Raw genomic sequence first — 14,690 nt, forward strand, 5'->3', positions numbered from 1 at the left:
AGCCGTTTTGCTGTTTTTATACATAGAGCAGTTACCGTAAATTGATTATTTAAGAATTGATTTTGTTACAAAACATTGCATATTTTATATTTTTTCACAATAACGGTCATGTTTATATTTTATTGTATGTTGATGGCTTAACTGTAAACAACACGAACAATGCAGTAAATAGTTTAAAATATGCTTTGTCATTGAACCTGAGAAAAACTTTGAAAATAGCCATAATGACGCAATCGCCATGCTACAGTAATAATGATAAATAAAAGAAAAAGTTTTTCACTGTGGGGACATGTCTTTATAAGTACAATTAGACTGTATTATTTGTGTCCCCTTCAAAAATTGCTCATGAGAAATTTTATTTATTTATTTGTCTCCCCCTACTGTTAAATGAAATTTATGCCCATGCTGCCTGGGGAGTTGAAATCTTGATAAACTAGAACACACAAAAAAATTATTTATTACAGATTATCAGGGGCCTATTACACAAAACTATAGGATAAGGGTTTAAGCCGGGATATCTTGGTGATCCTGGCTCAATTTATCCTTGATCTGGTTGCACTAAAGCTGGATTAAGGGGCAGCAGTGTTGTATAAAGTACTAGAAAGCAATACTTGAGTAAAAGTACAAGTATCGTACTAGAAAAAGACTTTGGTAGAAGTAAAAGTTACCTTTTAGAATATAACTCAAGTAAAAGTCTTAAAGTATCTGATATTTACTGTACTTAAGTATCAAAAGTAATGTTCTGATATTTAATGTACTGATTTTCGGTAGGCATAAGAGCAGGGGCGGTTCTAGGGTTTCATCTTTAGGGGGTTTTAGCCCTCAGTGAGAATTTAAAACAAGTTTAGTTTTATATTATATATTATACGACTACATATTATAAGCCAAAAGTTGTGGTATTATTAAATGGCAAAAGTGGTCACCAAAATTTTATGCATGATGTAATGATGTCAGTCTTGAATCAGATCGGTTCATGTATGTGTGCATTCTCTACAAACACTGTGTCCAATGAATGCAGTCATTAATAAACTAATATTCACAAGACAAAGACCAAATCAATAAATGTTATTTTTATTTAGTATTGATATTGCATTAATATTTAGTTTGTGCTATCAACTCTGGTAATAAGAATAGTGACATTTCACTGCTTTATTGCCGCCGTTATAGATACAGTACCTGTAAATGCCTCCAGCTCTGACTGCGCGTGCACGCGCTGCGCGTGCCTGTGCTTCTCCGTAGAGCGTGCGGACGTGCAGTGACAATCTAGGAGCAGTGATTCGCCAAACCTCCCTTATTGCAGTCTCACACATTTCTTATGATTTTATTTTGTTGTAACGAGTAACGAGTAACGAAGATGCTTATTGGAAATATAACGGAGTAAAACATTTTATCTTGGAAATGTAGTGGAGTAAAAGTGAAAGTTGACTTAAATTTAAATAGCGAAGTAAAGAACAGATACGTGACATTTTTACTTAAGTACAGTAACGAAGTATTTGTACTTCGTTACATTACAACACTGGGGGGCAGGAGGATGGTATGGTATAAATTACCATGGAGATTTATTCTGTGGAGCTAGCCTGCTCCAGACCAGGCTAAGTTCCAGGATCTATTTAATCTCATCCCTTATGTCAGTCAGCAGTCACCACAAATGGAAACCAAGTTATTCCACTGCCCACTATACATTGTTATCACATAACTAGACCCACTGTCATTATTTAAACGTTTGTGATCATTAATTTCAATCATTTTGGATAAATGATTACTTTTAGATGATGTTGCAATCATTAGATAACTTAGTTTCCCATAGACTATAAGGGTATATATACAATTATAGAATATGGGTCATTTCTTGGAATTGGTCTTCAGGATGGTTTCACAAACAAGGACATACTTTTGGCACATCAGCATTACATGGTCATAAGTATCAGGACTGTAAAAAGAATATGCATCTTTTCTGCAGAAAGAACCAGCCTTTAATTTATGACTTTCCTTCTTCCTCTGTGTTTCCCTATAATACTCTGTCGTATAAAATACACATTCCATATGAATAGAAAAACAAAGTGTAACATCATGTTCCTTTATTTAATAAGGATAAAAACAAAGCAGGTAAACCATCAGCTCCTTTCCAAACTGAAGTCACACAGTGACTCGACAAGATGGAAAGCACAGAATCAAAGCATATTATACAACAAAAGGATAAATACACATTCAATGGTTTGTATATAACACACCCCGCATGTCTGCACACTGAAATAAATGCAGGAGAAATCCATCAACTGAACAGACAAATGAATGGATGCAGTAGACTCCCTGCAAGCTTCTCTCCTTCCTCAGGCAGGCCACATTGTGGAGGACAGCACAAGCCAGAGTAATGTCACATGCCCTCAAGGGCAGATCCTTAATTTGTGAAAGCAGTGAAAGCGTGCCTTCAGGAGGCCAAAGGTCATTTCAACTCTGGCCCTGGTCCTGGCATTGGCATGGTTATAGGCCTGCTGTGCTTCTTGGGGGTCTGTGAAAGGTGTCAGGAGAAAAGGCTGGCAGTCATAACTCCTGTCTCCCAGCAACACACCAGAGAATTCACCTGTCAACACAAAATCTCATCATTACCACCTCATAAACACAGTGATATTCTTGACACAGCCATGATGCCAAAAGTGGTTATTAATAGGGGTTGTGTGGCTCACCTTGTGATAGGCACTGATAGCAGTCATGTGCTGTTGCTGCCGCACTGGGGCCTTCACCCTATCACATTTAATCGGATTCATATTGAAGCTAGTAGACAAGACATACCAGGCCTACAGTATGCATTTGATGGAGTACTCACTGGATCAGCATCGTCTGGTGCTTGTGGCTCTAACAGTAAAACAGTGCTGCCAGACAGTGCAAGGCAATAGGCACACCAAAGTTAGACAGTCCAAATGGATTCAATATGAATGTGGCTGTGGCCCAGGTAGAGATGGAAGGACATACCGTGTATGAAGCGGATGGCATCTTGGGAGGGACCTATGCTTGTCTCTTTCCCCCCAGGGATCCCCTCTAACATGGGCCTGCCTTTATTTGGGTCAGCTTTTGGTGACCCACCACCCGTGCCTTGTCTGTGTGTATCCTTTTTCACTGCTAAAACAGTACGGACATTGTGTGAGAAGGCACCTTCTGGGTACAATATATGCTTGTGCATTGTTAAGTATTAGTCAGGGTCCTTACCATTCTTCAGAATGTTCTTGTATTTTTGATTTTGACTTGCTACCATGTCCGTTTCAGCCCGGTCATGTTTTATCTACATCATTCACACACACCACACCCCACCGCACACGAAGAGAGACACTTTATCACACAAGAACATTCAATGGAGTCAGTGAGCAAGCGACCTTGGGTCCTTTGAAAGGCGCTATATAAATTAAAGCGATTATTATTATTAGCTCATCTATTTATTCAATTCGCTTTTATTTATATAGCGCTTTTCACAATTGTTTCATTGTTTCAGAGCAGCTTTACATTAATAAAAGCAGTAGAACACAGAAAAATTGGTGGACAACCTAAGAAGCAGAGTACAACGGCTAAGATTAAACCGTACTAGTAATAATGTAAGGCTTTGATAATTTATCAAAACATTATACAGTGTGATGGAGTTACTTTACACAGTTTCACTCATATCTGCAGTCCATTTCAATTTAAAAATTCAACTGGTTCATAATCAGAGTACAACTGCGTTTTTTGGAGATGTGAATTAACTATTTGGATTGTAATTGTGATGTTTCAACGGAGCGATTTTCTCTTTGGTTTATCACTGTGGCGGTGTTGCCTTTCTTCTTAATTATGGCGTTTACCTCCTCGTATGCCTCCGTGAGGATTTGTGCCTACGACAGGGAAAAGTACGCCGCTCTAGTTGCCATGGTGAATCAGTGATCGGTGGCAGGTCTGTTTGCGTGAGCGCGCACATATCCAGGATTGGTTTCACCTGGCTTGATGAATCCGTGTCTGCTCATCCTGGCTTGGTCTTTGCGCAACCAATTAAGCCTGGACGCACTTGTTTTGGATTCCTTGAGCTCAGCTCAGTCATTTATCCTGGATGTCTTAATTCTACTTTTGTGCAACGGGCCCCTGGACTAGCTACCACAAAACAGGAGAAAACAAGGATTTACAAAATAAAATGCCACCCACCTCCCTACCGTTCCCGAAGTTACACGAAAGAACAGAGAACAATCAACATCAAATTTACTCATTATTAATAACATTTGATTGTGAGCACAACATGGGATTGAATACACCGAGCAGGACAGGACACGGATCTCCATCCGGTCGGTAAGCAGGTGCAGCTTGGAGAAAGCAATCAGATAACCTGCGAGCACATAGTGGGAGAAGCCAAAGGACAGCAGGAGACAAAACAACAAGAAAAACAAGACATTTTTTTTAATAAACAAGACATATTTATATATGCTGTTACGTCCAAAGACGTATATTTTATACGTCTTTGGACGTAACAGCATATATAAATATGTGTTTATATATGTGTGTCCATATATAAATAAAATGTTTAAGTATATATAGCTCTGTGTGTGTATATATAAATAAAAATTTGAAGTATATATAGCTGTGTGTCTATGTATTTATTTAGTCTTAGAATATAATTTACTTAGCAGCTCATTCACAGCCCCATCCATTAACAAGAGACCTGTTGAAGTGGTGACGAGACATTTAATGTGATTGACTTTAATTAGGGAGCTGTTTTAGAGGTAAAATTGGCTCACAGTTCAGAAGGTTTAAAACATGAAGGTTCCTAGTTTGAACACTGGGTGTCGTTACCACATCCTTGAATTTAGAGAGAAATCCTGTGTTTTGTTTGTCAGAAATAGTCACCGTAATGAAGAACCGGGTTGCCAGATCTCAACAAACCCGTTCATTTTTATTTACTCACAGGGCATAAACGTTTTCTATATTACCTCATTTTGATTTGAATAAAATGCTTGTATTGAAATGTTTAACTCTGTGCTAGATGATGATGATAATGAATAGCATCAGAATGTGGTCTTAAATCTGCAAACAGTTCATTTTTAAATGGATCGAAATAAAGGATGTAAGACATAAGATGATTTTTTAATCAAAACAGACTTTTTTATAACAAACAACTATACAGTGATATTTAAGTTGAAATTGTGTGTAATGCAAAACACTGACTAATTGTATGTATTTGGTGTTTGAGTTGTGTATTTACAGTAGAGATTTTGGCTTTGGGGATGGTTTTCAGCTTAATTTAATTGGTAATTGGGCTAATGATATGTTCAGAGGCTTAGTGAAGCAGTACATTGCTCTTTTTGAGTAAACTGGTGGTTCACGTGTTAGAAAAAAAGTTTAAAAATGGTAGATTTAACAGAAAAGTCTTCTGTGTTCTGTGATGTTGACAGACAAACCTCCAACAGAATAAGGGAAACTGTGATTAATTAATATTTACATATAGTGCTGTCTGTTAAATTGACCACTTTCTCAGGGGCCCAAGAGCCCTGAGCTCATCGAGTCAGTGTGGTGTTTCACATGTTCTTCCCACCTTCTGATCGACTTTCTGAATGACTGAATTCATCCGTAATCCTCGTTTTTGTTTTTTCCTGTCACATGCAACTTTGTGGTCTGTATTTTCCTTCATCTCTATTTCTTCCTATCTGAAGTGTCCTATGAAGTGGATCATGTCTTGATGTAAAAGTTACATACATCTAGGTCTGTACACATTAGAGATGATAAACACTGCTTCTTGCTAATTCCCTAGATATGATATTTATTAACAATTACAGATTGAACAGAGGTATCAGTACTACTTTTGTTCAAGAATAACTAAAGTGTGCTGCGACATTTGGAATTCAGCAAATACAGTGCCTTGCTCACTGAACTTTTCCACATTTGCATCATACTCACTGAAACTTTTCCATTCCACAGTAGGCTTGGGATATTAATTTATAACCATAACCCTGCTTTAAACGTCTCCATAACTTTATCCCTGACCCGTCTGGTGTGTTCTTTGGTCATCATCATGCTGTTTGTTCACTAATGTTCTCTAACACGCTTCTGAGGGCGTCACAGGACAGCTGTATTTATACTGAGATTAAATGACACACAGGTGACTCTATTGACTAATTAGGTCACATGATTTCAGTTGGTTTCCCTGGATTTTAGTCAGGGGTATCAGAGTAAAGGGGGCTAAATACAAATGCACGGCAAAAAAAAAAAACAATTTGGATACCATTTATAATTTTCATTCCACTTCACAATTATGTGCCACTTTCTTTCGGTCTATTTCATAAATTCCCAATAAAATACATTTTTCTTTGTGGTTGTAACGTGTTAAAATTGTGGAATAGTGGGTATGAATACTTTTGCAATGCACTGTATATATTACGCACGAGACCAATAAAGGGCTATTGATTAGGGGACTCCCATGACCCATGACGTCATCTTCTGACAACCCCCCACCCACACCCTGCTACGATTCCCGGTCGCGCGCTACCACTCTCGTGATCCCTGAGTCACGCCCCTCGCGTTTCGTCCACGCGCAGGCAGCACGAGCTGCTGATTGGCCACGTCGAGACTCCTCCCAAAAGAAACGGAGACCTCGCAGACGGTAAAACTTTTTAAAGGTCCGTTATCTGCCGCACGAGGAACCGACAAACCACCGACTTAACGCATTCACACCGTTTACGGATATAGTTCTTAACCCTCTTTGTGACTTTACTGGTGACGGTAAACAACCAGCACGTGCTTGCGGTTTTTGGCCAAAACAAAACAAAGGCCTGTTTTTTCTCTCCCCACATTAGAGATGAGACGCCGTTAAGACAAATCACACCTCACAATCTCAAACTTACCGTGAACACGGATTTAACCTTAACGTTAACGGACTATCAGTGGATTTCAGTCATTTTAAACGGATTTAACGAAGATTTCAACGTTTTATCCGACACGTTTCACAAGTTTACCACAGCAGGCTCGTGACCAAAGCAAGTAAGATGAGTTATTTATTGATTATTCTGAATAAATGTCCACCGAAAAGCGTGTCTGTGTGCGCGTGCGATGTAAACAAACCCCAGTGACAACGTTAGCGCTTTAGCTATCTAGCTAGCACGCGTTAAAATGACCGAAAACCGTGATAAACCGCACACTTAAAAAAAAACCCTCAAATTTTGTTTAAAAGATATTCAGTTTACTTGAATTAATGTGGCAGTTAATGGCCTACAGAGTTATCTTACTAATGCAAATCACACACCTGTGTAACTGTTTTTTATCTTCTTTTTTTTTATCTCAACAGTTTAATGAAACGTTCGTGTGTCATTGTTCCGCTATTTCATCCTGGGCTGTGTCTCAAATCACTCTCTACCGCTTGCCTAAGTGCCCTAAAGTGCGGAATTCATTATAGCAAACGTTATTCAGTGCACAGATGAGTAAAGAGCTTTGAGTGTCCTAAAATCGATAAATTGCCTGCTAATTTTCGCGCACTTTATATTAGGAGTAGATCAATGTTTCACAAAATGAATCGATTCCTAAAGCGCTTTCTATTGATTTAACGTATGGAATCGAATCCAAGATGATTCACATGTTGATTTGATTCCTGTATATTATTAAATCCTTTTTTGGAGGATGTAGGAATCTGAATCCTAAACGATTCAAAAGTTATTCGATTCATAAACGGCTCCCATTTTGATTAAACGAGTTGAATTCGTGATGATTCACAAGTTATCTAGATGAAGGTGCCTAAGAAGGCAGCATCTGAATGAGACATTGCATCAACAAGTTCCTGCCTTTGAATCCACCCTTAGTTTGTTGTTTTGATTCAGCTTACTTTTTAGCATTCGTTTTATGAGCATGTTTATGGCTGTACACTTAATGTGCAGATATACAAAAAGGCTCATAACCTGAAGCCGTGTTTTAATTCTATTGACCCAGGGTTGAAGTCGAAAATTGTACTCCACGGTTTACTCTGGAGCACTGTTAAGGGTACAAGTGTGTGATTTGGGATGTAAGCATCTTTCTGCTGAAATGGGATAAATGAATCAGATATGAGTAACGTGTGTGTGGGGGGGGGGACTTCTGTATATGAGTCATGAACTGGGCAGCTGTTGCACGCTCTCACCCACACACACACACTTTGCAGTGATAGGTTAGGGTCAGAATGGCCAGAGCTGTGTCACATGACATGACCATCCAATTAGAGTGCAGAATTTAGATGTATGCATTGGCGCGTTAGTGTGTACACTCAGGTTTGTAGTTAAACTAGGGGGGGGGGGGGGGGTACATATCCACGTACACACAAATTACAACTTGATTGATTTCGGGTGGGTCGAGGATGGATGTGAGAGACATTAAGTGATTAATGATGCAGTTATTAACTGTGTAACTTTAATTTAACGCTAATTTAGTGCACTGTCGTGTTTTAGACACACCGTGGTGTGGAATCGCCTGAATCCAGACCCAGTTTGTCGTAGGGCTATAAATACATACACGGTATATAACGGTGTGTTCTGTGGACTGTAAGCAACGTGTTGCTAGGAAAAATAACTCTGCTGGTTCTGGAAGTTATGAATCAGTATCACGTTTATTACCAGGTTCTGTACTGTCACGTGTACCGGTGCAACCGGGAGGAAGCGTAAATAAATACAGGTTTCTAAAAGTTTATAGAAACGGCGACCTTCCAGCTGAAAGGTAGTAAAGCGTGTGTTTATGCTGTTAATATAATGTAGCTGTGAAGAACGTTTTGTTTTTATTGGTAAGTCGAGTAATGTTTATTTAAAAGCAGCTTCCGTCAGGTCCAGTTCTGCCTTACGATTCCCGGTTCTGATTCCGATGCCATAATAAAAGAAATGTGAAACATAATGCACAATACTTAAACAATCTCATTTATGTTTATTAATCACTCTTTAAATGTAGAGCATGATATACGGTGACATACGGTGACCCATACTCAGAATTCGTTCTCTGCATTTGACCCATCCAAAGTGCACACACACACCACTGAACACACACACACACACACACACACCGTGAACACACCGGAGCAGTGGGCAGCCATTTATGCTGCAGCGCCCGGGGAGCAGTTGGGGGGTTCGGTGCCTTGCTCACCTCAGTCGTGGCCGGCCCGAGACTCGAATCCACAACCTTAGGATTACGAGACAGACTCTAACCATTACGCCACGACTTGCCCCCATGAACTTGTCTGCCCCCCATGAATATGTCTGCTTCTCTGGGAGAAGACGAGACCTTTCCTAGCTTATTGTATCTCCAGCTGTGGATCAAACCCTCTCAGAGGGGGTAGATTTGCTTCATTGTTGTAGCTTTGGAAATGAATCCACACTTTAGACTTTTTAGACATGTTTAACGCAAAGCGAACCTCAGCACAGCAGCGCGAGTGACTGATTTCCGCAGTAAGCTGCGTTAATTTGGTTGCGTGACTGTAAACAGTGTAAACAATTAATATTGATGAGGTAAGCCATGGCTATTTAAAGTGACCGCTCCCAGCGCTTTGCCCGTCATCACTTCGGAACCGCGTTTGGAACCGAAACTTTAAAATTCCGTGCGGTTCCGGTTCCTGTTAATAAATTTATAACGTGCAGATCGCTGTTACTGCACCGTTAGACAAGCATCTATTACCCCATATATATAGGGACCCTATATATGTATCATCATGCTGAAAACTAAGAATCAGTATAACTGTTATTACTGTATTTAACTGCAATAATAAACAATAACAAAGTAACAAAACATAACAAATTCTACACATTTTGTTTTGTACGTACTGTGTATTATATTATGTCTCCATTCTTTTTTTATATATATATTTGCATTTTATTACTCTTGGCTGCTGTAACAGTGAAATGTCCCCGGATAAAGGTACATCTTATCTTAATGTGACGACCTTTTACTTAAATATTAGCTGATCCCAGCATCTATAACTAACTGTAATGTCCAAGTGGAGACTAATCCAACACACAGCCACTGAAATGCGGTGGTTGCATGGCATAATGTGACATGCTGACTTCCACCGTCTCTTTTTCCTCATTCAGCATGTTGCAGTGGCTGAGTGATGTGTTCTGGCAGGAACGTCTCTGGTTTCCTGAAGGATTAGGCTGGGCGGATATCGAGGACCGAGACGGGCGTGTCTACGCGAAAGCACGAGACTTGTGGGTGGCTCTGCCCATCGCGTTTCTGTTCCTCATACTTCGTCAGATCTTTGAAAGGTACGAATATGAATAGGAAGCATTTTAGAATTCGGATTAAATTAGTGTATATCTATTAGTTTATTACAATGCTATTGCAAATTAGCAGTATAACAAAAATAATGTGTGTGTGTCCTGTGTTCAGGACAATTGGTACATATCTGGCCTCGTTGCTGGAAATCAAGGAATCCAAAAGAAGAAATGCAGCTCACAATCCAATACTTGAGTCATACTACTGTCACACTAGCAAATACCCAACACAGGTAGGTGCACAACCACACGTACATGCCTGTTACTGCTCGAACACGGGTATGTGCCCTTTAACGCACGGCGTACACACTGTCCACCACCTGACACGGGTCTCTCTCTCTCTCTCTCTCTCTCTCTCTCTCTCTCTCTCTCTCTCTCTCTCTCTCTCTCTATCTTGTAGAAGTCCTTAGCTGAGTTGTGTAGGCAAAGCGCCTGTACAGAGAAGCAGCTGCTGCGTTGGTTCAGACGCAGAAGAAACCAAGACAGACCCATCCTGATCAAGAAGTTCAGAGAGGCCAGGTGTGTGTGTACACACACACACACACAGCCACACACACACAATAAATTTTACATTGCTAGTTAGCGTAGGTCTGTTTTTATTCTATTAATTAAGTTATTTAATTTTAGAAATTAAAGTCGTTTGTAGTTTGACGACAACAATAACATAGTAATAATAACAACAGTAATAAATGTAGTGTTGGTTTAAATATTAACTTTTATAAAGATCACTGATTAATTCCACACAAACTACTTTTCATTTCTGAATTAAAACCAGTAGTTAAAGGTTAAGACCTATAGCTGTGTGTGTGTGTGTGTGTGTGTGTGTGTGTGTGTGTGTGTGTGTGTGTGTGTGTGTGTGTGTGTGTTTTGCAGTTGGAGGTTTGCAATTTATCTCTTTGCGTTTGTCGGTGGCTTGGGTGCTCTCATTGACGTGAGTAAATCTGTCCCTTTCTCTCATTGTTAACGCACACGTTTGAAACGTGTTCTATTTTTATTCCTGATATATTCCTGCATTTCTGTTTGTGTGTAGAAACCATGGCTGTATGACCTGGAAGAGATGTGGAAGGGATTCCCAACTCTGGTGAGTCACATGTTTGGTGTGTTTGTAAAGACTTCACAGACTAGACAAAATATTTTTACATTTCTGACTGACGTCTACAGAAGGGTTCAGTCTGAAATTGCCTGGATAACTGTAACCCCCTTCTCTCTCTCTCTCTCTCTCTCTCTCTTTGTGTCTCTCTGTGTGTGTCTCTCTGTGTGTGTCTCTCTCTCTCTCTCTCTCTCTCTCTCTCTCTCTCTCTCTTTGTGTCTCTCTGTGTGTGTGTCTCTCTCTTTTTGTCTCTCTCTTTCTATCTCTCTCTCTCTCTCTGTCTCTCTCTCTTTCTATGTCTCTCTCTCTCTCTCTCTCTCTCTCTCTCACACACACACAGACTGTCTTACCCTCACAGTATTGGTACTACATGCTGGAGTTGGGATTTTATGTCTCGCTCCTCCTCAGCGTGGCTTCAGACGTCAGACGCAAAGTGAGTTTGTTGTTTTTTTTTAACCTTACACACAGGTTTGTAATAAAAGTTTGTTTCTCACGTTCTTATTCGGTTAATCATCGAGGCTTTGTACAGCAAGCGCCGCCTTGTAGATAGAGTTTTTGTAGGTAGAGTTTCCAGTGGCATTTATCGACGATGGACTTTGCAGTGTGGTTTGTTCGATAAAATATTTTGAAAGAGCCGTCAGTAATAACATCTGTATGTCCTTAAAAGTTCAGCAGGAGTCAGTTTTATTGAATAAATGTTACATCTCTCTCTCTCTCTCTCTCTCTCTCTCTCTCTCTCATATGCACACACACTCAGGACTTTAAAGAGCAGATCATCCACCATGTTGCCACCATCACACTGATAAGTTTCTCTTGGTGTATGAACTACATCCGTGCAGGAACGCTGGTCATGTTTCTGCATGATTCTTCTGACTACTTACTGGAGGTACACACACACACACACACACAACAACACGTGCGGTTAAATGACGTCTGATTGTTTCAGGGTGAATAATGTTAAATCTAAACCTCCATTCTCCAGGCTGGAGAAGAAAAAGAAAGAAAAGGGGAAGGGAAAGGATAAAAGGAAGAATAGACAAAATTGACACAGAAAAAGATGCTTTTAGTTGTCATGAGTTAGTTTAAATTGGCTCCCCCTGGTGGCTAAAAAGGACACTTAACCCAAATACTGGAGCATTTACCTACACTTTTGTTTCTCTCTCTCTCTCTCTCTCTCTCTCTCTCTCTCTCTCTCTCTCGCTTTGTCTCACAGTCAGCAAAGATGTTTAATTATGCAGGATGGAGGAAGATGTGTAACTACATCTTCATTGTATTTGCTGCATTCTTCATTATCACCAGACTCATCATCTTCCCATTCCGGTAGACGCCCCACCCCATACACACACACACGCACACACACACACATACACACACACACACGCACACATTAATGAGATAAACCTTTGTGTAATCTGTGCGTGCGTGTGTGTTTGTGTCAGGATCCTGTACTGTACGTGGGTATATCCTCTGACGCTTTACCCTCCGTTCTTCGGATATTACTTTTTTAACGGGCTTCTGCTGGTGCTGCAGTGTTTACACATATTCTGGGCCGTTCTCATCATCCGCATGGCACTGCGCTTCCTGCCCCACAACGTATGAACACACACACACACACACACGTCAGGGCTGCTATCATGCCTTAATTATAATCGATTCACTGAACAAAGTTCTTGCTCACGTTACTTGCTTTCCAGGAGATCGTGGAAGACGAGAGGAGCGACAGAGACGAGACAGACGACTCTGAGGAGGACGAGAAGAGGATCAGCGAAGTAAAGAAGCATAGAGCGTTACAGAATGGCTACATCACACACAATAACAACCACCGTAAAATGCAATGATGGAGAAACACACACACACACACACATTGCCCTGTGAGTATGCTACTCTGCTACAGACACTGCTAACTGGATTTGCTGAACATGTCATGAGGTCACATGACCACCATTTTGGTGCTTCCTTTCCTTCTTCTTAAACAAAGCACTCCTTTTAAACAAACACTTGAAGTCTCATTAGCCTAGGAAGCTAATTAAACTAGTTTGCTCGATCAGGACTATTTATTTGAGTTGCGTTAGGAAGACATTCACACCTAATAAATCCAAGTCGATGACAAGACACTAATTTTCAGGGAATTTGTGACTTTTTCGGTAGTCACCTAGCTAGGAATCTAATACGGAATTAGTGCACTACTGTATGCCAAACGATACCAAAGTGCCAGAAGGAAAGCTAGCTGGGGGGAGAGAGAGAGAAAGAGAGAGAAGAGAGAGGAGAATGAACGGCAGAATGGTCTTTAGTTTACTGAATCATGTGCCTTATTTGTCCCTTCTGTCCTCATCCCGCTTGTGTATGTGGATAAATAATATATATTGCAGACTGTACACCATGTGTGTAGCGAAGCAGTACATCTGGGACATGTCCTTTAGCAGCTTTTTTTTTTCTTTTTCTGTTTCTGTGACACGAACAGAAATGTACAAACGCCAGCCGCATCCCAAACCCCGTGTAACCAACACGATACAACAGAAAAGGGACCAAACATCAGATGTATCCCCACCTTACTGAACAGTATGCTCAACATTTAAAGGAATAATTATATGGAGACTGGCTTTGTTTCAAATCACATACTTGTATACTACATAGTATGATCTGAAGGGGGGGGGGGGGGATTGACCGTATTCCAAAGTGCAAATTTAGTAAATAATGTCCAAATCTAACTGGCTGTGTCCCAAAATTAACTGAAAGCAAATGAGGCAGAATCTCAAATTGCATACTACCAAAGAAAGTAGTGTGCTTAACCTTATTTGGTCGTTTCTCCTTCACTTCCACTTCTCCCCCTTCTCTCTCTCGCTGTTTTTTTTTTTATCCCTGTATTTTGAATTACTGCTGCATCCTCACTGCCAAACCTAACTACAGTGTTATTTTTTTATTGTTCAGTTCATTGAGCTGAAATGTTTTTTGATGATGATGATGATGATAACGACAGAAGAGATAATAAACCAGTGATATTCACACTCCATGTGCTTTGCGTAGTTACTACCCCATGTTGTAATGCACTGCATTCATCCTTGTTTATGAGTGAAGTAAGTCAAGGAAAAACAACCAGACCGGTTCAAGTCGAAACAGGATCTTATTCTGAACCTCTGTCTCTACTCATCCTAAGACCTGCAGAGTCCTGATCATGTCCTGCCCTTTATAATGGATGGTGGAGCAAAGAAACTCCAATCGCTGACGTTTTAATTTCTCTTAAAGGTGCGGTTCACGATGTTTGAAAGCCATTGTTGACGTTTGAAATCACCAAAACAAACACACTCCTAACCCAAATGGGTGTCACCCCTGTTTTGATAGCTCCGCCCCACACATACATACGCAACCCAGGCAACTATTGT

The 14,690-nt window shown here is 40.2% G+C and overlaps 1 protein-coding gene across 2 annotated transcripts; it reads left to right on the forward strand.

Moving 5' to 3' along the window:
• The first annotated feature begins 6,602 nt into the window (after positions 1 to 6,602).
• Positions 6,603 to 14,315, forward strand: cers2b (ceramide synthase 2b). Of its 2 annotated transcripts, none has more exons than XM_027155719.2 (11): positions 6,603 to 6,984; positions 10,038 to 10,211; positions 10,336 to 10,453; positions 10,621 to 10,739; positions 11,094 to 11,151; positions 11,251 to 11,301; positions 11,651 to 11,743; positions 12,068 to 12,196; positions 12,524 to 12,630; positions 12,750 to 12,903; positions 13,005 to 14,315. In XM_027155719.2, the coding sequence occupies exons 2-11, from the start codon at positions 10,039 to 10,041 to the stop codon at positions 13,146 to 13,148; spliced, it is 1,146 nt and encodes a 381-aa protein (XP_027011520.1). In that variant the 5' UTR covers positions 6,603 to 6,984; position 10,038; the 3' UTR covers positions 13,149 to 14,315. The 2 variants fall into 2 exon arrangements, with proteins under 2 accessions (XP_027011520.1, XP_027011530.1); XM_027155729.2 differs by having other exon boundaries at positions 6,604 to 6,623.
• The last annotated feature ends 375 nt before the right edge of the window (positions 14,316 to 14,690 follow it).

The sequence above is a fragment of the Tachysurus fulvidraco genome, chromosome 3 (genome assembly GCF_022655615.1).
Source record: "Tachysurus fulvidraco isolate hzauxx_2018 chromosome 3, HZAU_PFXX_2.0, whole genome shotgun sequence".
NCBI classification, from domain to species: Eukaryota; Metazoa; Chordata; class Actinopteri; order Siluriformes; family Bagridae; genus Tachysurus; species Tachysurus fulvidraco.